Raw genomic sequence first — 26,135 nt, 5'->3', positions numbered from 1 at the left:
TTCAAAGTCTTTGGATATAAAATAAATCTGCAGCTTTCTTAGAGTCCTTTTCTGCTTTTAAGAAGAAGCAAAAATATTTTAATGCTCTAGACTGCAATAGAAGTAGACAGAGCCTTGTGTAGCAGAGTAGGACCTCTCCTTATCTCACAGTGCTGTGTGAATAGAGTGGTAGACAGGTGCTGTAGTGGTTTTACATCTCATTAGGATTAGTGATTTTACATGTGGATCCTAAATTGAAAGATGTCAACACTTGAACTCTACTTGTATCAAGCCACAATTGTTATATCTGTATACTTAGTCATTTCCTAGATTGCATGTTACATTGCTCCTATGAGGTGATCATATATTAGCTGAAAATTAGAAAATAAATGGCCCCTTAATATGTGAAGGTCTACCCAGCCTCTTTTAATTCCTCTTCACTTCACAACCCTTCCATGAAACCTGACAGTTTGGCTCCTCTTCCTTTGTCCACCAAGAAATTCCTTTTCTAGGACAGTCCATCAGGCCATTTCCCCCTATATTACTTCTAGTTACGTTTAGCATTCACATTTCCTCCACTGCTTTTAAAAGAGCTTTTGCTCATAATTTCTGTCCTATCTAACAGAAATTGTAGCTCTTTTGATAGTCCTCTTCCTATCTGGTAATTTTTAAAAACTCTCTAAATACACTTTTAAGGGGAATAAGCATTGTGTTTGTTATCATTTATTCATAATATTTGTATTCTGCTTCCTGCGTCAGCAAGCTAACATATTTTTAAAAATAAAATACAATTTTAAAAAGGAAATATGACAACCAGGAAGACCTTATTATTATTATTATTATTATTATTATTATTATTATTATTATTATTATTATTATTTTATATGGCACCATCAATGTACATGGTGCTGTACAGCGTAAAACAGTAAATAGCAAGACCCTGCCGCATAGGCTTACATTCTACTAAAATCATAGTAAAGCAATAAGGAGGGGAAGGGAATGCAAACAGGCACTGGGTAGGGTAAACAGGCACAGGGTAGGGTAAAACTAACAGTATAAAGTCCGAGCTGGGGAGTAAAGACCTGGGGAGTAAAAAATCAGAACCTGGTCATGACATAAGCAAGTTGGAACAAAACATGTAATTAGCATCAAGAAGGTGGCCAGCCAGATCTTCCAAGGCAGGAAGTTGTGCAGCTATGGTTCTAAAACAGAGAATGCCCTCTTCCACATGTCCACCAACTGCACCTATGCCAGCAAAGGAACACAGGGTAGGGCCTCCTGTGACAATATGGGTGGATGGATAATGTAAGAGGAGATGATCTGTTAAATATTTAGGTCATAAGCAGCACTTTGAATTGGACTTGGAAATGGACCAGAAGATAGTGAAGCTGGTACAGTAATCTATGGATGTGTACCTCAAGCAATGTATCCATAATGAAAAAGGAAAACTGTTTCAACTTCAAATTGGTGTCATGCACTACAAAAGAGCAGTAAATGTGATATACCGTTCCAGAGAGCCTGCTGGAACTGTATTTCAAATTTATTGCTCTCATGTATTTCCTAGTTAGACTTTAGATGGGCCTAATGTTCGAAACTGAGAATTTGTAGAGGCCTGTAGTCATATACTGGCCCAGAGGAGCACAATCCTGTCCATTCTCGGAAGCTGAGCAGGCCTGACTAACTAGATAGGAAAATTCCTAGAGGCACATACAGTCTGGTATTATTAAAATACCTGATTAAGTGTAGGCATTTTCTGGTTTTGAAAATCAAAGCTACTGTTGCACAAATTAGTGGAAATGTGAGTTGAAACACAAATTCCTTGCATCTTTAAAAATCAAGGTATCTTACTAATACATCTTTTTTTAAAAAAAAACCAGTAAGAGAGAAAACTGACTTCAGCCATTGCAGAGAGAACTTTGTGTATTTGAATAGATTGTTTCAACCTTTGAGACTTTCCTGGGAGTTGGACACCAGGATCCAATTTTTTTGCATATATGAGAGTGTAATGGCATACAGTTTCCTTTGGTTTTACCACATCAGCCTTCAGAGCCAAAGAGCTGTTCTGTGTAAAAGCTAATTGCCTTATCAGCTGGCAAATTATTGTGATGTAAACGGCAGAGAAAGCTATATGCAGTTCTCCTTTGTGTGCATATGCAGCCACTTTCGATTGGCTCTATAGTAAGTTAACTTGTTTATGTAACTATAGATTAGCCTTCCCCAACATGGAGCCTTCCAGATGTTTAGGTGTACAGCTGTGCTAGCCAGGGGATTCTGAGAATTGTAGTCCCATCACATTTGGGAGACACCCAGTTGGGGAAGGCTGTTGTAGATTATAGCTATTTGGTTGTAGATTTATGTTGGTATCTGATGTTTATCACTTATGTCATTTGTGCAGCATGAACTCTTACTTAGGGACATTTTTAACATTCCTAATCCCCTAACCATGGCTAGGAGACCAAGAGCATGCTATGGGCTTGCATGGTTACCCTATCTTCTTCCTTCTGTATTCTATGAGTGTTTCCATTTTTCCATAGCTTACTTTAACATTGGTGTATCACTGGCCAAGACTGGGCTGACCTTTGCTATACAAAACTGGAGTATGCACTCTAGAACCTGCCACGAGGCTGCATGTTGCAGGGGAGGATTGACAATAGCAGGCAAGGCTGTCCTTAAAGGAAGAATGTCCATGCTTACCTATATTCTCATCAAAGAACCCCTAGTAAGGCCCACAGATATTAATTTAAAATGTTTTAAATTGTCTCTTCTGTTTTGCTGTATTCAGAATATACAAAGCTAAAGTTGGATTTAGGAAATGCTAATTGTGACGTAGAACATTATAGGTGGTGGGTTTTTTTTGGTTTTTTTTGAAGGGCAGTATAAATATGCAGGTAATTTCAGCCTGTATGAGGGGTGTTTTTTTTAAGTGACTGATTTATTGATCTGCCTAGATGACTAAGCAGCATGGTGATCTTTGCGTGTTTTCAAGAAACTTAAAGCATTTCTTTTTCTTCAAAGGCCCTAACCACATGCCTATGCAAGGACCTGGACCGAACCAGCTCAACATGACAAACAGTTCCATGAACATGCCTTCAAGTACTCATGGGTCCATGGGAGGTTATAATCATTCAGTGCCATCTTCTCAAAGCATGCCTGGACAGAATCAGATGACTATGAGCCAAGGACAGCCTATGGCCAATTACGGTCCCAGACCAAATATAAGCATGCCACCAAATCAAGGTAAATGAAGAAATGTCTTGTCTGTCTTCTGTTAAATACGTAATACTACAAAAGATAACTTGTTCAAAAAGTTTTGAAATAAATTAGAGGGTATTAACATGTACTCTTCTTATGCAGGATTGGCTAGAATTCTATTTCTGCGCTAACAACCTTTCCTTTTTATTTTTTAATAAATGTTAGGAAATCCCCCATGAAATCGTGGAATGTAGGAAGTTATTAGTATAACAATACCTGTTTTTAAAAAATATTTAATGGTTTTTACAATAGGATTGTATGCATAGGATATTGATACTAGGATACCAGAAGAACTGGCTCCTGTTTGAGACTTCCTGACCATTCAGGTTGTTTCAGGAGGAGTTAGTAGGGGGAGAAAAAGGAAGATCTGCAATGTGCACATATTGGATGTTTCTCACACAGTTTGAGCATCTTCCATTGCCTGCTGTAGAAATCTTGTCCATGACAGCATAATGCTGTCATACTATGCAATATAGACTGCGGGTCACTTTGAACTAAACTGAATATCTCTGCATTGTTAGTAGCCTCATCCAGTTTTTCAGATGGTTCCTGCAAAGGTAGCACTTAGGTTTGGTCTGAAGAAGTTTGAAATCTTAGAGTAGTTAAGGTAGCAAGAAGTTGTGAAAAGCACAGTGGTGAGGATGAGCAAGGTCGTACTAGCAAAAAAATTCTACCAGCTCACTGCCCCTCTCCCGAAAGAGTGAGGTCTGTCCCTTACTGCACCTTCAAAACCCAGGGCAAGGAAAATCCTCTGTTCCCTTCCTTAGATTCAAGAGGGAGGCTATTATTTCTGTAATTGTGCTGTTCTTCCAAATGCTTGTAGTGTCCCACAAGTGCAACACAAAAGTCTTAGCCCTCCTCTCCAGCATTGTGCAGTATTAAGCTGGATTGGGGGTGGATGCTATACCTACAATTGTGCTGTGCTTCTGAGGTGTACCGAGCTCAGTCCCAACCTTCTTCCTGTACTGGGAGGGAGGGCACAACTGCCCCTGCAGTTGTGCTCTGAGAGTCTCTGAAGTGAAGTACCAGTGGAATGGTCCTTGTTCTCTCTCTTAGCTCCATGGTTAGGAGGAAGACTGGGGTTTGCCATGCTTTACAGAGGGTGATGTAACACTTGCCATGGTAAGTAGAATTATTGGCCTTATGGGATTAATGAAAGACCTTAATGATGCACTCTTAATTCACAAAAGAACATTAGAGAGCTGGTAGAATAGTAGCTAGATGGAGAAGGGAAGAGTTTAGGAAAGGGTCTTTGTTTTGGGCATCCTAATGGGATGAGTACCAGCCCCTCTAAATGATTGAGAACATTCTGACTTCCCAAGAGTAAGAGCATAAAAATGATATTAAAAACAAAGTAGTAAAATGCACACAGGAATTATCCCTTGTAACTGTTGTTGGAGTTTCCTTGTTTTAATATTTTATTAGCAGAATTTAATCTTGTGCTTCTGTGATATTACTGATTAAAGTATTATTTGTGCCACAGTCTATATTTTCAAGATTCCAATACGTAAAATAGTTGGCTCAGTTCTCGTTCAGAAATTCACTACTGGCATACTTTTCATTGTAAAAAATTGTTAATAAGATGTTATGCAGTTTTCTAATAGGCTAAAGAACTGTCAGGTTAATTGCCTCAGTTAACTTTTCTTTCCACTTTCAAGATGTTATCTTTAGTATACTTCAAGTGTTACATTGTTTTTGAAGAATAAAATTTTGAGATGTGTTGGATTTGTGGCCCCATACAAAGTCTGGTTGTCTTTTGTATTTTCTGTAAACTATTTCTCGGATATTTATTCAAGATTGTGTTTGGTCCTATTGAAAAATGGTTCATTAGTTCATTTTACCATGGCAAGTGCAGGGGACAAAAATGTTTACCATCATGGCTAACTTTACAGAATGTAATACCATCTATTCAAGCACAGAGATTAAAAACCATTTGTGTTCAAGCATACTACAAAGCATGTAATGAAAAAAGAGAAAACATTTCAAGGTATTTGCTTGAAATTGAGCTGTATCTCTAAAAGGAGAGTTGATTTCCATTCCATACCTAATGAACATGTCTGAACAGTTTCAATGAATCCTGGAGGAGGATTCATTGGATGAGGAGGGGGAGAGTCAGCACAGCAGGCCCCAACCAGAGCCAGGAACCATAAGAAAAGCAGTCTGGCCCCTCCAGTGTCGTTCATGGACTTCCCCAAATGCAGGAGGCAGAGTGGAGATGATTAATCCCTCTGAATGGCGTAGGCTCAGACGTGAGAAGCAAGAGGCCACAGCATGGGGCCTCCCTTAAAAACAACACACTGACCTAATTAGCCAGCTGTGCTGATTAATGACCAGCTATAAATCAGTACAGCTGGAACCAGATCTCTCCTGCAGTCAACTGTGAGTTAACTTCAGCATGTCGCCTTGCTTCTTTGGGCCTTGCTGACTCCTGGACCCTCGATGACCCACCTGGACACCCCATTACTGACTTTAATGCTTGGCACTAGTGACTTCTTTGGATTGACCTCTGGACTGCTTTTGACCTTGCCCCTGCCTTCTTCTACTACACAATTCGGATTCCTTTGTATGACCTTGGAGTGGACTGGCTTCTCTCTTTGTTTACACCTGGGCCTATCTGAACCTTCACCAGGGCACTTATCGATCTCAAAATAGGACAGAACCCATCCACCAAGGATTATTCCAAGATTAGACTATCCTCGCATAACCCTATTACTAATTGAGTGTTATGCAATGGTTGTTTAACGTTTGACTAATCCACAGTGGCCAGGTTCACATGGTGCAGCGCAACCTCATTCAGAACGGTAGTGTCACACACTGCAGCTCATTGTGGCTTATTTAACCCACAATAAATTGTGTTGTGTGAACCCAGGTCAGAATGTAGTTAAGAAAGGTAGAATTGGTGAACTGTTATAGTTATAATGAAGAGAAGTTGGCAGCTTTTCATACAGAGGGCATCCTGGAGAGGACTTTAGACATCCTTTAAAGCAAACACTCACTTTATTCTTGAAAGAAATCTTTGACTGCAGTCTTTAAACTCCTACACTAGATTGAAGTCAGTAAAACTATTCTGGAATATCTTCAGCAGCTATCAGATTATCCTTCCATAAATTCAATGCTGTTCCCAAAATGCCTCCCATTTATCAGCTATCATGTTCTGCATATCAGCCCTACTTTTTGTGGCGCTTGTAGGAACAGATTTTAAATACTCCGTTTACTTGAGTTATTAGTGCCCCTAAATAATAATTCCAGTTTGTCTTCAGTGTAGGGTATAGGAGAAAAGAAAATTTAAAAGTTGAGATTTTTTTTTCTCGTTGTAGGCCCAATGATGCACCAGCAGCCGCCTTCTCAACAGTACAACATGCCCCAGGGAAGTGGACAACATTATCAGGGACAGCAGCCACCAATGGGAATGATGGGCCAAGTTAACCAAGGAAACCATATGATGGGGCAGAGGCAAATTCCTCCATACAGACCACCACAGCAAGGTAAGATTAGAGATTGCACGTTTTAAAGTTCATCTAATTAACATACAAGAGAGAACTTGCAACTAAGCATCCTGTTTATAGCCAACTAGTAGGACCCGCAACAAAATATTGCAGTGTAGAATGCTCTGGGTTCTGGCTACTTCATTCCCATTCTCCCTGTCCCCTCCCAATTTTCTGTTCTCCCCCATCCCTAAACAGCCGGTGTTCTGTGCCCATTGACCTCAGCCTTCATACTGTTTTGGGGTGTTGCACCTTTAGACTGGGTTTTTAAAATTGTTTTTGTACTTCTGTAGAACTTTGGACACCCCTGAGCCCGCAGATATTTCCCACATATGTGGATGGTGCTGTTTTGGCTACAAAAGGACTGACACTCAGAAATTTGAGATTTCTATTAGTATATATTCTATCTATATTCCTATATACTTCCTGTTACTTTATATCAGTTTTTCAGATAAGTTCACAAAGGCTACTAGTGTGCAAATGTGTTTTCTACTTGTCCACCAGACTATTCTCTGTTGGTCATTTCATGCCTAGAAGAGATAATTTTTGTAAATCTTCCCTGTCGCAGCACTTGGAGGCAAATCTTGTTTGCCACAAGCACCCTGACAAGTGGCTATTTACAAGCCTGTACTGTTGTGTTTTCCCAAAAATAATACTTGAAGAAATAAGGTCACTAGTATGGATCTAAATGCTGAAATCTATTTTTTTCTATCTTTCTTTGTAAAAGAGCAATAAATACCTATATTGTCTGTATGTTTTTAGAAATTTATATTCACATCGTGGGTTTTTAATGCAGTCAACTTGCTATATGTAATACATACATGTGTAGTCCAAAGCATTAAGTATGCTTTCTGATACACAGTGACACGGGTGGGGGAAGTCTGTAGATGAGGACTGTTTCTCATAGTAAACTGAGAAATTAGTGAGCGTGCTAACAGAGAAAATAAGTTATTTACATATTGACTGGTTGTGGTTTTTCAGGCCCACCACAGCAGTACTCAGGCCAGGAAGACTATTATGGGGACCAATACAGTCATGGTGGACAAGGTCCTCCAGAAGGCATGAACCAGCAATATTACCCTGATGGTAATCTCTCATAATGTTAACTTTCCCATTTTACATACCTGCCCATTACTAGCTATACACAACTTTTCGATGAAATTTTTTAGTATCTGCTCACTAGAACACATATTTACTAAAGCTTGCAAGTTTAGTCATTTGATATGCAAAACATAACTTTATTTTACAGCTCATTCAAAATACATTTGTAACTTCAATTATAGTACCATGATAAAAAAATCCCCTTCTTTTGCTACAAATATGGCAAAATCTTCACTGTATGTAAGACAGTTTATGCAGTCATGTAATACGTCTGCTGACAAAATTATTTTGCTTATTTTAAAACTGAGATTATAGCTGATTTCACTGATTGATACTAAAGCCCTTAACAAAATGACCAGTATCCTTTCAAAAGTAGTTCTTTCTGTGTCTTTTTTTTTTTAAGATTACAAAGTCCGCTCCTTTGAATTGCAAAAATGATTTGCTTAATAAGAGATCCTTATATAGAATAAAGGAAGGAAATAAGATTTGTTTTTAATTTAAGTTTTAGGTATGGTAAAAAGGACCATCTAAACAGATACTGATGGATTCATGGCTACTTTAAGAGCCAACATTACATTTTGTATAATAGTTTGTGAAGTTCAGGGTGCATGGTAGATTACCTACTCGAAATGTAATCCTTATTTCATTGCAACTGTTTGTTGCAAATTAATTGTATGTGCGTTTTTAAAATGTGTTGAGGTTGGTTTTGCCAAGTTTTAAATGACCCATTTGCCATTGGCCACCATCATGCTCATGATTTAGTTAATAAACATGTCATAAAATCAGCCTTGAAAAACCCTGTGTTAGATCAATCTTGAACTAATTTTATGAAAAGTAAGATTATGGTAAGACTGAGCTGCACAAAAATTAGCTTACAGATGTTGTTAATTATTCTCAGAACTACTGTATCATACCTGGCTGCTTTATGTTATGCGTAATAGAACACCAAAAACACAATATAATTATAACCTTATTAAGCTGTGGCTTAGGTAATTTGTGCAAGCATTTTCTAAAGTTTTACTTGCAGCTAGATAAATTACGGGGATCCACCAAGTTATGTTACGTTCAACAAATATGTGCTGTTCACCAACAGTCAACATGCAAAACATGATCTACAAATTATGTCATTAATTATAAAATGGCTTTCTTTAATAAGCAGGAAAATAACAGGATATAGAGGTGATACACCGTAAACAAAACTTAATCATGAATGTGCAGTTGAGTAAAATGTGTGATGCCCATGTTTAGGAAAATAAGGGATTAATTAACAAAATGATCATAACATACTTGTGATTAAATGTAGTGCCCTTTTTAACAAAAAAAAATAATTCTGACTGCCCTCGAGCATAAATAATGAACTACATTTTTAATTGTAAGTCAAACTATGCAAGATATTAAAGCCAACGTCAGGTCAACTGGATCCTAGTGGCAAGTGTCATAGCATTTACTGGTTATGCTAATATGGTAAAGGGGAATTTGTAAAGAAGTATGTCTTTTCTCTTATAATAAAAAAAATCTGAATAATGTTTCTTTTTGGAAAAGATCCATATTTTAAAATAGATATTTCATACAAAAACCATATAAGAGTTATTTGGAAATTCAGTGAGCTTTATTTATTGTAGTTCACACTGCTTTTAGCAGCATATGCTTTTGAATTGGAAATCAGTAGAACAGGTGTTCAACAAAGTATGATAATTGGTTTCTTTGTTCATTCTAATTAAATTCAGGTTATTTACATGCAAAAGGCCTAAATGCTTTCATTTTTTTAAAAAAAGACAAAGTACTTTTTTCCTTAACAAAGATTATCAGAAGCTTAAGACCATTCCTCACTGTGATGTCGCTAAAACTACTTCATTAGCTGATTTCCCCCCCCCCCCCCCGGTCACATGTTAATTCAATATGAAAAGAAATCCTATTGGTAAACCCTTCTAATTCGATATGAAGGTTCTTTTTTATGTGTATCCGGCTGACACTGATTTTTCAGTAAGATGAAATCTTTTTAGGGTTTTCACTCAGAGGCCATTAACGTTTCTTCCTGTCTCTTGTCGAATTGATGTAGGTCATAGTGATTACGGTTATCAGCAACCGTCGTATCCTGAACAAGGCTACGATAGGCCTTATGAGGATTCCTCCCAACATTACTACGAAGGAGGTATCTATATACCTTCACACACACATGCACACATACATTCCTTTTTCTCTCCCCTTCCACAAAGGAACACATTCTTACACAACATAACATGTTTCCTGCCCATGCAAAGCTCTTGTAGACTACTAGTTGCTCGCTGTTCAGAATTGCAGGGAACTTAAAGCATTCAAAATAGTTTCTTGCAAACATCTAAACTTATAACCTTAAATTTGTCATTTCTAACAGCAGTAAAATGACTAAAACACTTAGCATTTTCCCCAAATCGTATATTTTTATTTGAACATAAACCCATTGGTCCAGTTGTATATTTTGTGTGTATGTATACATACAAATATAGTGCCAATAGGAAACAGCTTGCTGATTTGTGTAGCTAGTTTGTGCTCTGTAGCTGTCTTTAATTTTGTCCTTTTTTTTCATTTAGCATAGTTATGGCCTTATCAAATAATGGCATCACGTTCCAGTAAACTTAGTGCTCGTTTGACAGAGATGCTGAAAATGCTGCAGTTTAGCCTTGCAAAAATCTGACTTTAACTGCAGTTTGTTTGGCCGAATTCCTTCCGTTTTTGTTTGTTTTCTTTGTTTTATTCAGTTTTTGAAATCAATACTGCATTTTCATTTTGTTTTTGTGGTGTTCGCTGTGCATCTTAAAAGAAAAGAAAAAATAGAACCAGAGAAAGTGCCTTTAATTGTTTTTGCTTAACCTCATGTTTCAGGAAACTCGCAATACACTCAACAGCAGGATGCATACCAAGCACCACCTCAGCAGCAAGGCTATCAACAGCAACAGTACCCAGGTCAGCAGGGTTACCCAGGACAACAGCAAGGTTATGGTAAGTAATGGAAACTAAATTTGTGTGCGAAACCTAGATGTCAGTAAGGGTGTTCTACTAACTTCATTATTGTATCCTCAAACCTCCTTGGTAAATTTTCAAAAACTCACAAAATTGATCATGATTGCCACTCCAATTAGGTCTTCATACTTTTCTTTTGGCCCTTTAAATGTATGTTTACCAGTAGCATATAGCACAACAAAGCACAATTTACAGATTATGCAGATGCAGAAGGTTCACATCCAAGCAGTTTAGAGTATGATGAATAAATATAGGTTGAGGAAATGTCACTTCAAATTAGTAACAATAACATAAAATTTGTAAAAACTTCTGTGGGGTTAGAGTCTACACTTGCATTACCTACAGGTTCTAAACGTCAAAATCCATTTTCAAAGCTGGATCCACGGCCCTAAGACAGATGACCAGGCTTAACATGGGCTGTTCTCCACCTCCTTCCCCCTTGGTCTTCCATCTAGTATCCCAGGGTCCTGCACTGCAGAACCTGTCTTCTCTGCCCATCCTGGAATTTGTGCAAATATGATTGTAACTTTTTTCCAAAAAAAATTGTCGGCCTTTTGTAGTTGTTCAAGTGTGCACTTGCAGCTGTCAATTACATAAAGCTTTGCCTTTGTCAATGCCCTTGTATGTTTCAGCTGTCAAAGGGAACAAAGTGCAATATGAAACATACAAGGAAATTGACAAAATGAGACTGTATATAGGGTAATTTGACAGTTGTTGACACTGACAGGTCAGGAAAAGGAGACAAGATTGCTCACTTAGTAAGGTGATCTCCACGGATTTAAATATTGGGCTGATGCTTGTGGGTGCCCTGCTTCCATTCCATACTTCTCCGAGTTTCCAGCAAGGCTTCTTGCGAATCTTCTTAAGAGAAATTGAGGATCCACAACCTTTTAGCAGCTCCCATTCAGAGCAGTTACTGCGAATGGGAGCCATGAAAAGGGAGTAGACCTTTGAAGAACAACAAAATACGTACATACATACTACAACTACTACTACTACTACTTATTATTATTATTATTATTATTATTATTATTATTATTATTATAATAATAAATTACAAACATATTTGTGCAAATTCCTAGGGGCGAAAAAATAAAACAAAACACATATTATGGCCCAATTTGCACAAATTGCAGGGTGGGTCGGATTTTTTTTTTTAAAGGAGTTTGCGAATGAATGACAGCCCCTCCAAGATGCCGTTTAGGCATTTTTGAAGGGTCTGTCACTGGCAAGGGAGGCTTGAGGTGGCTGGGGTGGGTTTTTGTCTCTCTTGCCAAATGGCTCTATACCCAATCGCTGCAGGCCATAATGGGTTGGCTCTGCCGGGTTTGGATGACATATCAACAGCCTTTACAACAAGGTAAAAGAGCCCCTACAACAAGCCATGGGTTGTCAGGGTGGCTTGTTACCCCAAAACAAGGCACCCTGCACGGAGCTGTCCAGGCTCAGACAACACGACAACCCATCATGGCTTCTTTCAATCAACAACCAATAACTGGCTTTGCACGACATGCCAACCCCTCGTGGGCGATTACCCACGACAGGTTAGCGTGTCAACTGAACAGCTTACCTTATGGTAGATTAATTTTTTGAAACAAGCCACAGCAACAACCAACGGCTTGTTCTAGGGGAAGTTTTATCCATGATGGATTGCCAGGTTGTCCTAGCCTTGAACACCCAATCCATCATGGGTTGAGGGAAGTAGCAAGTGTGGCAAAAATCTCTGCTACTCTTCCCAATTGCAGATGCGATTGTTCTTCGTGGTTATGAGCAAACTGCCTCCCTCACCAGTGCCAACCCTTCTAACAGTGCCCAAATGGCACTTTGGAGGTTCCAGTAATGGTTGCTGGCCTTTAAAAACAAAACAAAACAAAAAACATGTTCCCCCCATTTGCACAAATAAATTTTTTGAATTTTTTTATTTATTGTCAGTCTTTCACTATATCAGAATAGTACTATAGCACCAAGGAGAAATTAGGAGAAAGGGGGAAAGCAGCCAAGGAGAGTGGGGATGAAACTGACCAAGACTTTGAGACAATGGGGGAAGTATGGAACACATCACCTATAAGCGGTACAATGTGTGCAGAATCGAACAGGAACACAATGTCTTGAGCACAATGTCAATCATTCTGTTGGAATAGCACTATAGCACCATGAAGATTTTTTTTAAAGGGAAAAGTCATTACTGACTTTTTAAGGGGATACCCAGCATTTAAAGGGTGGACTTGGACCCTTGCGAGTATCCTCCTTGTAGTGCGCCCCTCCGCAAATCGGCATCCCCTCTTCTTCATAGAAAAATGCTCCCCGCGTTTTTGCTCTAGTAAGGAGGAACAAGTGGAATGGCATAGACTTTTCAGTGAAAAAGATGGGATGCTGACTCAGAGAGGTGTGGACTGAAAAGAGAAACCACACATGCTCTCCCAGGGACCCCTGAAATTCTGGGTATTCCCTTGAGAAGTCGATAATGTGAAGCACTCCCACCTTTTAAAAATTGTTTTATGGTGCTTCAGCCTAATTCTGATGGACCAACTGACACCTGCTGTGAATATATGTTTTTCTTGGACTTCTCCCCATATTGTACTGCTCTTACATGATGCTTTCACTACTTTCCCCATTCTGTCAATGCCTTGGTCATCCCTGCTCTCTTTACCTGATTTTTCCCTTCAGAAAAAAATCTTCACAATTCTATGGCGCTATTTTTTTCTTTAAAGGAAAAAAAAAGCTGAAAAAGAATATTGGTCAGAGTGGGGAGGGGTCAAGATGAGCAGACAAGACAAGTTCTGCTGCACAGGACCACGGGATACTGGGTGGAGGACCAAGATGGAAGTCGGGGTGGGTGGGGAACAAGCTCGATCATCTGTCAGGCACCAAACCATGCACTTTGCATTGTTCTTAGAACAGCTCATAGTGCGTAGCTTGTCCAACACAAAGGGCTAGCATGTCATGTGAATGCACCCACATCTTGCCTGTCATAGTGACAGCAAGCATTAGGGCTTACAAAAAGCCTGTCAGGTCCATGTTAATTCAAATGATTTGTTTCTGGAATAGAATAATTTGTCAGAAACTGGGAAACTCCTACAGAGTATTTGAGAATGTCTGCAATTAACTAAGCAAGATGGAAAGGGGGAGGGGTTTTGTTGTCTACTTAACAACCAAAGGGCCTTTTCAGACATTGTGTTAAGCTATTGTTTAATGTTGCATGCATGAGTCTAGGGCTTCTGCGCTCTTCCTTCCCCTCTCCTTCTGTGGTCTGGTGTGGCCACATGGAGGAGATTATAAACTTTTGCTTCTCGTTAAGAATTTAAGAGTTCCCTGGTATGACTGAATTTGGGGAAACTGGTAAAAGACTATAGTTAATTCAATTAGCCAAGTTCAAATTGTGACTCATGATTCCACTTTATTCATTAACCAGTGTCCCCATGTTCAGACATAACAGGGAACTCTGGTTAGTTTAAAAGTGGACGTGGATGCATTTGATTTCTTTGTGGCCACGCTGGAGCAAGAAAGGGGAGGAAGGAACATCTGAGGTCACATTAGCATTACATCCGAACAATGCAAAAGAATGCACATAGCCATCACGATTGCCTCTGTTGCTGTTTTCCTGCAAGGATGGTGTTTAGCACTTCGAAAATGAAAGCCATTAATGTCAAGTTATACAAATCTTACCAGGCATGAATTTTATCCAGTGCACTGTTTACACAAAGAAGCTCAACATAGGGAAATTCCCCTTGCGTTCTTTCCCACTACAGTCCATTGTACCCTTGAAAAGCCTCTTGGGTTTGGGGGAACTCAAAGATCTACAGTGGGAGGGAGGAATTGCTTGCACGTGTGGCGCTCCCACTCTTACAAGTTGCTTCTGCCCTATATCCCTTCTCCCATTGCAACTCCCCTGCCCCACACCCCCAGGCCATAAGCTTTTAGAGCATTGCACTGGGGAGGAGAAGGTGGGATTCCCTATGTGTGCACATCTTTTCACTTGCTGCATTGAGGATCACTCATTGTTATTAAGCAGTGTCAATAATTTAAAATTAGACTGCCTCAGGGATACCAATGCTTTTTAAAAAAGTGTCTTGGAGTATGAGATGCTGTTCCAAAAGCCAGTGCAACCTTGGGCTCAACTTAAATGGCATTAATAAAGACTTCACAACTAGTTGTTATTCATTATTGATTCATTGATTTAGAATATTTTTATCCCACTTCTCAGCCAAATAGGTTCCTGGAGATGCTTTCAGATAATCAATGACAGCAGACAGCCCTTGCCCACAGGCTTACAATCTAAAAGACATGAGTCACAAAGAAAAAGAATTGGGAGGAAAGATCAGGGGAATTTAAGTCTTTCAGCTAACCCCTTTTAGCTCCCATAATACTGGCTGCTGGAGATGATAATTGAGGGAGAAGAAGCCTTGATGGAGGTTTCTTCAGCAGGGCTGGTGGAATTTGCCCACTTCCCCCTCTCATCTCCCCCAGGACAGTTAAAGAATGCCATGTGGCCAAAAAGTTTTCAGCTTGTGTTTTTTGAATAGCAATATCCCGCCCCCCTTCCTGCCATGCCACATGCAGCAAACCACTACACAGGCTTAGAATGGACAAATTTAACTTGTTTTCCCCCCTTTCTTCCTCTCACCTTTAGTTGTGGGGGCCGAGTGTGTTGGGTCCAGGGGGCAGGGGATTGTCTCCTGGACTGCCTGAAGTTGCCAACTGCTGCTGTATGCCTATCCACTTTTGAACAGATGGCACTTCTAAAATAGGTTTATGATATGGCTTGGAGTTTGCTGCTCAAAGCCAAGAAGTCAAACATTTCATTGTATATGCCCAAGCCCTCATGTATACCTAAATGGCTTCTGGCTATTGGAGTTTTCTTCTAACTCTGAGTTAATTCAGTTGCGCTATGATAAAAAGTTTGATCACTGAAGTGATACTTTGTGAATGACGAGTGGGACAAAGTCATCAAGATCCGCTTCCCCTCTGGAAAACCCTTCACTAACCCGTTTGCTATTGTGTTGACAAACTGTGTTCTGTGTTTGACTTAGGTTCATTGTAAAACTTGACTTTAGCCTTAAATGTACAATTTCTGGCTACTGGATAGTAACCTAAACGGTATACTATACTTAAACCAAGGCCAGAATTCCAGTTGAAATAATTGAAGCTGGAAAAACATTCAAGCTGAGTTCTAGATATTTTCTCAGAGAATATACATTGACCTGTTTCACACATAAACAATCCCTGGTTTAATTAAACATGCTTTGTTGAAAAGTAGATTAACTGTGGATTGTTAACCAAACTACCTACAAAGAGAACCTGTGGTTTGTTGTTTGGTCATGAACTGTGGGTGAACTTTAAGTTCACATGGGTTGTCACTACATGTGAACTCAAAATCATGGGTGGTTCCTGGGGTGTTTTAGCAAGCTACAGAGGCAGCAGGCAAGAGTGTTTAAAACAAACAAACCCAGTCTCTTTACCTGCCAGTACTGCAGTGTTGCAAAGGTAGTTGGGATACAGAGAAAGGGTGGGCAAAGGAGGAGGGAAATAAAACAACCCAGGGATTAAGAAAACAATTAAACATGGTTCATTTGATCATCTACCTGACAAACCCTGGGGAAGGGCAACAAACCATAGTTTAAATAAACCATGGATTAGAGTTATGTGCAAACCAGGCCAGTGTGTTTTACACTTCAGCATTTTTCTGTAACTATTGCTATATCCAAAAAAGGGAAATTTAACCTGATGGAATATGATGGTACTAATTTGTCTTAATCACTGCACCTTTAGCCACACTTATCTTAATTACTGCACTTTTAACTACGCTTGTTAACAATTTTAGTTGAACAATACCAGCATAAGTGATCAGCATTAACTCTGGATGGGGCAAAGGACAAAGAGGATATGGAGAATATCACTGTATTTTTCCAGTACAAGGTGACAAATGTGTTATCTCATAGAACCATGATATGTAAAAAGTGTGCTTGCTAGTGTTGGAGTTAAGTTCATATCTGCATAAATAGACTTAGTTATATATGAGAGTTTCCCTACTGGTTTTTAGATATTCATAGCTCATTTAGTTTAATTGGATCCCACAGAGTCTTTAGAGGAATCATCAAAGTATTTGGATCCCAATTGCTCTGTTCTAATGTTTTCTTCCAATTGTACAACAAAGGGATTCCACTATCAAAAGGTATCAAGAAGGCGGGTAGATTGGAAACGGACAGCTAAGGTTTGAAAAGAGTTTCTTCACTTGCCTCTGGTAGGCTCATACACACATTCCCACAGCCTGCCAGAAAACAAAAACAGCAGGGTGTATTTACTAAAACAAAAAAGGGCAGTGTATGTTGTACTTGTACTCAGTGCTTTAACAAGGAAATATAATTATTATTTGGCCTTGTTAAGTCAAGCCTATGAGCGCTGTTTTTAAAACTGGTTGTGTTTGTAAGATAAGTATTTTGCAAATAAAAAAACCTGGTATAAACTGTCTTCTAGTCAACAAATCTTGGTACAGGAGATTAGTCTTTGAACTCCATGGTTATGATTTTGCACAATGAACAGTTTTGAACTTCATTTACCTGCTTTAGGGAAAGAAAAGGATATATGTTCATGCTTTGTTTCTGGCTTTGTAGCTTTAGTGTTTGAATTACTCCAATTTTTGTCCATAAAATATTTTAGGTCCTTCACAAAGTGCTCCAGGACCTCAATATTCCAATTATCCTCAAGGGCAGGGCCAGCAGTATGGAGGATATAGGCCGGCACAGCCTGGCCCTCCACAGCCACCGCAACAGAGGCCTTATGGATATGACCAGGTACATTTTTGGGGGCGATATCCTGTTTAGTATTTTGTTTTTTTGAGTTCAAGGATTAGAACTTTTGAAGTTTATATATTTACAGTTAATAGCTTCAAAATATGAAAGAAAATCAAGCACCCAATGTATGCAAATTTACAGTTACCTTAGTATAAACATTTTAGTTATAACTAATTTGTTCCTTTATAGTTACAGAGGGCTATTCTGAGGGTGTTGACATTTAACGAATTTACTGAAAGTCAAACTGTGAAAGGAATTTTAAGAGTTAATGTGCATTACTATTCTTCCCAGACAATCAGCTGTGTAATTTGGTATTTAGCTCTTGCATCCAGATTGATTGCATCCAGATTTACATTGCATCCAGATTGATTTAATTTTAACACTATAGAAGCTTTTAGGCCCAGAAAACAGATCCAAGAAGTCAAGAAATACTTTTGTAAGCCACCGTGAGAGCCTTTTTTGGCTGAATGGCGGCATAAAAATCCTTAAATAAATAAAAATATAAAAATAAGAAGTGGAGTTCAGCTGTTCTATTTATTTTAAAAATAATTTTTCGGAAGCTTTTAAAAAAGCACTCAAAAGTGGCTTACATATAAAATACAACCACATAACAATTAAAACCATCAATAAATGTGCCAGAGGAATTAGCCAAGTGCAGTTGAAATTAAAGACTTTTTACAGCCCTTGTGAAAAGTGAACAAAAAAGAGTATTTCCTCAGTTCAGTAGTCAAACCATTCCAAAGCCTAGGTGCAACTGCAGTAAAGGATCTTCTCCTACCTGATGCTACTCTGATTTGATGTAGAGAAGGCATACAGAGCAAGGCCTGGTTTCCTGATTGCAGCTAGTGCATGGGCTGATGCAGGAAGGGTTGGTGTTCCTTAGGTACGTGGGTCCTGGGCCATACATGTCTGCAGAGGCCACCAGTGAGAGAGGAAGCAGCAGCCAGGCACCTCTCCACCGTGCCTGGGTCCAGCTCCAGCTCAGAGCCCCCTCCCTCCTGCTACCAACTGTCTCTGCAGAGGCCACCAGTGAGAGAGGAAGCAGCAGCCAGGCACCTCTCCACCGTGCCTGGGTCCAGCTCCAGCTCAGAGCCCCCTCCCTCCTGTTACCAACTGTCTCTGGAGAGGCCTCCAATGAGGGAGGAAGCAGCAGCCCGGCACCTCTCCACCGTGCCTGGGTCCAGCTCCAGCTCAGAGCCCCCTCCCTCCTGCTACCAACTGTCTCTGCAGAGGCCACCAGTGAGAGAGGAAGCAGCAGCTAGGCACCTCTCCACCGTGCCTGGGTCCAGCTCAGAGCCCCCTCCCTCCTGCTACCAACTGTCACTGCAGAGGCCACCAGTGAGGGAGGAAGCAGCAGCCAGGCACCTTTCCACCGTGCCTGGGTCCAGCTCCAGCTCAGAGCCCCCTCCCTCCTGTTACCAACTGTCTCTGGAGAGGCCTCCAATGAGGGAGGAAGCAGCAGCCCGGCACCTCTCCACCGTGCCTGGGTCCAGCTCCAGCTCAGAGCCCCCTCCCTCCTGCTACCAACTGTCTCTGCAGAGGCCACCAGTGAGAGAGGAAGCAGCAGCTAGGCACCTCTCCACCGTGCCTGGGTCCAGCTCAGAGCCCCCTCCCTCCTGCTACCAACTGTCACTGCAGAGGCCACCAGTGAGGGAGGAAGCAGCAGCCAGGCACCTCTCCACCGTGCCTGGGTCCAGCTCCAGCTGAGAGCCCCCTCCCTCCTGCTACCAACTGTAACTGCTGAACTTTGCAACTAAGATTGTAGTGCCTGAATTTGCTTTCCTTTTCCCCCTCCTCCTCCTCCCTCCCAATCCCCTTTCCTTTTGTGTCATGTCTTTTAGATTGTAAGCCTGTGGGTAGGGACTGTCAGGAAATACTTTTGTAAGCCGCCATGAGAGCCTTTTTTGGCTGAATGGTGGCATAAAAATCCTCAAATAAATAAATAAATAAATAAATAAATAAATAAATAAATACATTAAAAGTCAGAAACATAGTATTATGTGCTAGTTTCTCAGCTAGGGAAATGCAGTAGTAATATAGCAGTTGTATATAAACTCGGTGTCATTTCTAGCAACATTTGAAAAGGAAAAAGGCTGCACACATGCAAATTGGGGGTGGGCAGAGAGGAAAGGAAAACTAGGATCAAATGTGGATTACCTGGTCAGTCAAACAAACTGCCAAAAGCCCTCCTTTAATGGCAGTACCATTCCATACCTGAATGCGGCAAAAGAGACATTGTCTGAGTTGAATGGATAACCTAAAGGAGTGCTTCTCATCCCTATCCTCTTGTGTTTGGTGTCTCTGCATTAGCCCTTTTTGGTCTCCCTGGGTTTCTCCGGAGCCTCTGTCTTGGTTTGCATTTGTGCTTTTTCCCAAAATCCAGGAACTTTCATTTTAAGGGGATTTCCCCCTTAAAATTGGCATTTATGCAAGTTGTGGCTGCGATTTGCCCAAGTTACACAAATTTCGCTCATAATTTGCATAATTAGTGCAAATTATGGCTGTAAATATGCTTGACTTGCGCAAATTACACCTGCACTCTGCTCAAGTTAAGCATATTTACGTCCGAAACTGGCATAAATGTCAATTTTGAAGAGGGGAAAAACACTGAAAATCCATGAACTGGCCCAACTCAATGCAGATTGAGTCTGGCCAGCTCACAGGTAAGTGGGCCAGAGTCCAGGGAGCTGAACTGCTGAAAGAACTTGACCACCGCGACCATTCAGTTTCCTCAAATATCCCTACTCTGCATATACATCTGTGCATCTACTTTCCCCCCTGGTAAATGTGAATACGGATTTGAGCCTCTGGGAAGAAATTCCCAGAGGAGATGCAAAAATGAAGTTCTGTAACACCTTAAATACTATGACATTATAAATTTGTTAGTTTTCACAGGACTCTTTTACTGAAAAGAAGAGAACTTTCTGCATCAATTCCATTGCAGATGAATCCCTTTTATTTGTTCCTCACATGTTCCTGGCATTTCCTGCCATTCTTTTAAAATATAATCTCTACTAAAGGACATTACTTTCTCATCCTTTAACGATACTTAAGTCATTTTGCAGTATTATATTACATGTGTTAAGTGCTTAATTGGTAATTACCACTAATTTAAAATTGACTCCCTCCTGTTATCCAGTGGAATCCCTAAAATTGGCAGGAAGTAATTGATTCCTAGTTCCCAGCATGAGGTGGGCCTCTGTAAGGACACATAGGTGGCCTCACCCAATAAGGGATGACATGGGCACTTGGCCCCCTAGACCGCAGTCTCTGAGCAGCTGCTACTTACCAGACCCAGGTCAATGGCAGCAGCGCAGTCTGCGAGTGTCTGGTGGCCGCCCACTCCCTCCCCAAGTTGCTGGGGCTTCCCTCTAGTTCCCCTCCTGTGCCGCCACTGCCGTCACAGGAGCCATTATGGGAAGAAGAGAAGGGAACACCCCTTCTCTTCCCATCCTGACTGCAGTGGTGCTGGCAGAGTAGGAAGGGGATGAGAGGGGTTTCCCATGGCTGCTGCCCCGTCCCCTAACTGAGACACCAATATGCACTTAAGTAATTCCCAAGTTGCATAAATGGCCACTTTAAAGCAGCAATGTATGCAACATTAAAACTGTAAAGGGCCCGTTTACACCTTTAATGTTGCATACAATGATGCTTTGAAGTGGCCATTTATGCCACTTGGGAATCATGGAAGTAACCAAGCTGCCAACATGTGCATATTTGCATCTCAGTTAATGGACGGATAGTCCTCCGTGCTTCGTGGGCACTTGTAAGGCTATCCTGCACATTGCTCAGCTTGCATGGACAGTCAGGATGGATCAGCGGGCATCTGCATCAACCGGTCGGAGGTGGGTCCATCCATCTTTACACCCAATTCAATTTACTGTATGTTTGCTTGAATTCCGTGCATGTTCTCAGCACAATAATATGGTCAGCTGGGTAGTCTTTTGAGGCCCTTTGCTGTGCAGGAGAAGCTGATAGGAAGTGGTTATAACCTTTTTGGTTGGCCTTGTTCATTTAAGTGTATACAGCTTAGAACAAGGTGAAGACTGTGCTGGACATTAAAAGCCAAATCTTATAGAACATACACAATACATCACCTTAATATTTGTTTTCCCCTTCATTGCTTCCTGGGGTTCTTGCTGTTGGAAAATCTCCAGGAGGGCAGTAAACAAAATAAAGCTGTATTTTACGTTAGAATGGGAAACTGAGGGAAAATGCCTCCTCAGTTTCCCATTCTCATATAATGGTAGCCTCCATTATATGGTAGCTTCCATCAGCAAGCTGGGTTGTTCACATGTGTTCTGTGTGTTGTTGAAGGATCAGCATGTGCATATTGCGAGCTCATTGCTGTTTCTGCTCCCCATCCCTGTTTTGTATACCCCATGATATTTCTGTCAGATAACCTAGAAAAGAGCACCAATTTGGAAACTGCAGTTAGTTCAAAATTCAGCTACTAGACTGCTACTGGGCCAGGCAAGGGGATGATCTCTTGCTTATAGCCCTATTTAGCCATTCATAGGAATGTGTGAAGACACAAACCGTGTAGGGGGCCTGGAACCTGAGTGGTGACCCTGCTGCCAACATGCCCATGTGTGTCAGCCTCAGCCTTCCCACACCGAGCAGGAAGGTCTGAAAGGGGATTCTGAATATATTCAGCTGAATGAGCTTCGAAGCTTCCCTGTTACTGACAACCCTGATTGTGAAGGTTTCCTGCTTGCAAGAGGATTCTAAGCACATCCAGCTAAATATATTTGGAATCTCCCTTCAGACCTTCCTGCTCAAAGCAGAAAGTCCAAAGGTGGAGATGGTGCAGCTGGCGCATGTGGCAATACTTGAGGACATGTGTAAGCCCCTTGCACAGTTTGTGCCATCGTGTGTTCTTTTGAATGCCAAAATAGGGCTGTAGTTGAAGCAACTTCATTGGCTCTCATTTCATTTTCAAACTCAATTCAAAGTACTAGTCCTTATGTCACTGCAAGGCTCCAGGGCCACTGGTGGCGCCCAATCACTTCAGATGCAGCCCTCTACCTCCCTCCCTCCCTCCCTCTCTCTCTCTCTCTCTCTCTCTCTCGGCAGCAGCTGCTCACTCTTAGCAGGAGCTCTCTCGCTTTGCCTTAGCTGTAGACAGGCTGCTGTGGTGTGGGGACATTTTGGGGCCTGTAAGGGGGGGGGGGCAAGGAGAATGCAGAGCAGTCAGCCAACTAGCTGTGGTGAGTGAGGAGCTCAAGAGGCAAGGAGCAGCATGAGTAGCTAACTGCTGTCACGCACTGCACAGGCAGCAGAAAGTGTGGGTGTTAGAGAGCCATGTGGACCTGCGCTGGGAGGTTTTGCAGCGCTGAGTAAATCGGAGTATTTTCTTAGTGCTGAGAAAACTATCCATCCCAATCTAAGGAGCAAGTGAGTGTGTTGGAATTGGCTGGCTTGCTGACTGACGGAGTCCTTGCTTGGACAACATGGAACAGAATGCAGGAGGAGAGGCCAGAAAAGGCTTCCAGCCAAGGCCAGTGCATAGCATTGCCATTTGACCCAAGTGGCCTAGGTGTTGGTGCATGGAGTCAAAGTGACTTCTGCTTGAAAAATACTGACGACCACTCCCCTGCAGAGATTTAGACCCTGGTACTTGTTGGACCGTACTTCTTCTCCTGTGTCAGTCTACCACTCAGTGAGGTTGTTATCTGAGACTCTTCTTTGGGACGGGGTACCTTCTAAGATATGGCAGGTGCCATCATGGAGAAAGCCTTGTGATGGCATCCTGCCTCTGCAATGCCCTCACCAGGAAGGCTCTCTTGGGGTCAACACTGTTACTTTGGTGCTAGGCAAAGGCCCTTTTATTTTTCCAGGGTTTAAAACTTTTAAGAAGTTGTGGGATAATATTCAAAGCTGTGCTGCTTTGAGTTTGTATCTTCTGGACTTTGCTACTGTTGTAGTGTTTATATTAGCTATATATTATACTATTCTTTCATTTTAACCATAAGCCACACTGTAAACTAGTGTTGATTCTGTTTGAAGAGAGAAAACAATTATTAGTAGCCTAAAGTTCCTCATTGCCAGTATCAGATTTAAGAAAAACAAGAGTAATTCTAAATTTTAGACAATCAAGATTACACTTGAAATTTTGAAATGAATCCATACTACAATTATGTCAACTTGAGAAGAAATGAAGGTTCAAGGAAGTAAACAAGTATTATGCCTTTTAGATTTATATGTTGTGTGCTCTTTTGCTTAGAAAAATCAGAGACACATTGTGTTTACTCTCCTTCTCTTTCCATTTTTAGGGGCAGTATGGAAACTATCAGCAATGAAAAATAATTTCGGTATGATAACCAGTATCTGTTAGCAGCTATATTGTCTCTTTAGCACTGTGGACATCTCTTTTGAAGAGCATCTTCAATTCCATCTAGTTTTGGAACAAGAAAACAAGAGGAAAAAAACAAACCCTCATGATTTGACAAATGGCTGATTATTGCCTGTCTGGGTTAGTTATAAACAAAAGTGATAGTCTTTCTAAAACGTTTTTGCATCTGTACTCTAGATGGCAATATTGGACAGAAAATGCAGTCACGATTCTGCAATGAGCTTAGGCCTGTACATCAAACAAACTGTTACAGACTGAAATGTGTGAACAGCATCGTATGTTTATGAAGGTTAAGGGAATGTAATATTTTTCCACAGATTCTTTTGTAAGGGGAAGGGGAAAATTTTTACAGCAGCAATATTTTATATATTATGTTTTTCATATGGAATATGCAAGGCAGTACACTACGCACTGGGCAAAGTCAGAAACCCTTATAGGTAGGAATTATAGATTGAGACATGATGCATTCTTCATTGTGTTGGTCTCACCATTGTATGATGAGAGTTGTTCAACATGCATTCTTGACAGACCCTTGTATGAAGAATTTATATCCCAACTATTTAAATAACAAGATGATCATGGACAATATGATGCAATCTAGTATAAAGAATTAATTTTGAAATATTTTATGTGAAGCTGTTTTGTAAAAATGGTTTCTAGCACTGGCAATTTTCTGTATTTTTTTTCAGTAACAGGAAAATGTAAGAATTGAATTTGTAACAGTCTTGTAATGGTTTCACATAAATCAAGCTGTGATCTCTTTCTGGTTGCAGTAACAAGGAATTTGAAAAAGTGTTCATTTAACCTGGCTTAAATATACAAAGTATTTAAAAACAAATCATAGATAGGTTGACACATATTTTATTTCATAAGTGTATTTAACTTTTAGTAGTATAATTTCTATGTAACAGAAATAGTATAGAAGCTTTTGTAAAACTCTTGTCTAAACTTTCTCACCTGAGAGTTAATATCTTTAAGAAGGAAGGTGTTTATTGTGTATGTCCATGTTTGTACTCTTTAATATGAGACCAAGCGCAAGTTATAGTGAGGTTTTTAAAAATGCCAAATTCTATCGTGAACTGCATTAATGCTTACAATATTGCATGTGAAATAGCCACTACCTGGATCAACAGCAGAGCCATAGAGAACACTGTTCAAGACTCTCCTGCTGTTTTGTTTCAAGTGTATGACTGGGTACAGTGTTGCGCAGGAATACATGCATTCAGCCAGTCTTGGCAAATATTTAAAAGGATATAACTAAAATCAGCCCTCGAGTTACATACTTTTATTATGTGTTGCTGTATTTTAACAGAAAGGTAGCATTTGTGATAAGCTGTACCTGAATTAATAAGACATAAAAATATGCATTGCTCCATAATTTTAAATGGAGAACAAATTTCTTTTTTTTACTTTGGTTGCATATTAAAATCAAGTTTTAAACTGAAAAGATGAGGAACATTGGTATGAATGAAATGCTTCTAGGTTCTGTGCCAATTTTCTGCCATTGTGTACTTCATTGCTATTTAAAACTACTCTATCAACTCTTAACAGAAGAATAAATTATTTGTGATTTTAATTTCCTCATTTTCTCCTTCAAATTAGATCTCTATTGCTCTGGTATTTCATTTGGAGACTTTGCTATGGATTTTTTATTTTGTAATAGTTGGTCCAGGATAACCAAATTGTATTTGTATTCTAGAACTTTATCAAAATCCTCTTTCCATAGCCAAGTTAATTAGAATTAACTGTTCAGTAATCAGCATGTTGTTGTTGTGTGTAGGCTGTTTGTTACATAATTCTCACTGAAAATGATGGTCCATGAGGCTATAATCAAGATGACTGAATTAGATAAATGAGTTGAGACAAAAAATGCACTGAACCTAACCTGCTATAGATATGTTATCTCATTTAAAATAAGCTCAACTGACATTAAGAAATAATTTGTCTTTCCAGCCGATCTTCTGTTGTCTTATTCTCATTTTTAATGGAAACTAAAATTGCAGTTTTAATAAGCAGAATTTCCTCCAGGGTTTTTCTCCTAGGGAATAATGTGTTTTCAAGGTTTAATTGTTTTATAACGGTCCTATTTCATAAAAGTTTTTAATTGGTGGTGACAAACATTGCCTTATTCCTCTGATATTGTATTAGAACAACAACTTAGGAGATAGCTCC

The 26,135-nt window shown here is 40.1% G+C and overlaps 1 protein-coding gene across 3 annotated transcripts in view; it reads left to right on the top strand.

Moving 5' to 3' along the window:
• The window catches only part of SS18 (SS18 subunit of BAF chromatin remodeling complex), a 38,787-nt gene extending 13,248 nt beyond the window's left edge, over positions 1-25,539 (top strand). The window contains exons 5-11 of one of the 3 annotated variants that reach the window (XM_063130655.1): positions 2,995-3,216; positions 6,549-6,716; positions 7,698-7,802; positions 9,877-9,969; positions 10,680-10,796; positions 17,475-17,608; positions 23,884-25,539. In XM_063130655.1, the coding sequence (XP_062986725.1) occupies positions 2,995-3,216; positions 6,549-6,716; positions 7,698-7,802; positions 9,877-9,969; positions 10,680-10,796; positions 17,475-17,608; positions 23,884-23,910 (866 nt within the window). In that variant the 3' untranslated portion in view covers positions 23,911-25,539. The remainder of the gene's footprint in view (positions 1-2,994; positions 3,217-6,548; positions 6,717-7,697; positions 7,803-9,876; positions 9,970-10,679; positions 10,797-17,474; positions 17,609-23,883) is intronic. The other 2 variants (XM_063130656.1, XM_063130657.1) reach the window with 2 other exon arrangements.
• The last annotated feature ends 596 nt before the right edge of the window (positions 25,540-26,135 follow it).

This window comes from Elgaria multicarinata, chromosome 7, assembly GCF_023053635.1.
Source record: "Elgaria multicarinata webbii isolate HBS135686 ecotype San Diego chromosome 7, rElgMul1.1.pri, whole genome shotgun sequence".
NCBI classification, from domain to species: Eukaryota; Metazoa; Chordata; class Lepidosauria; order Squamata; family Anguidae; genus Elgaria; species Elgaria multicarinata.
Note: the sequence above shows the minus strand (reverse complement) of the source record. Positions and strands in the feature narration are given on the sequence as shown.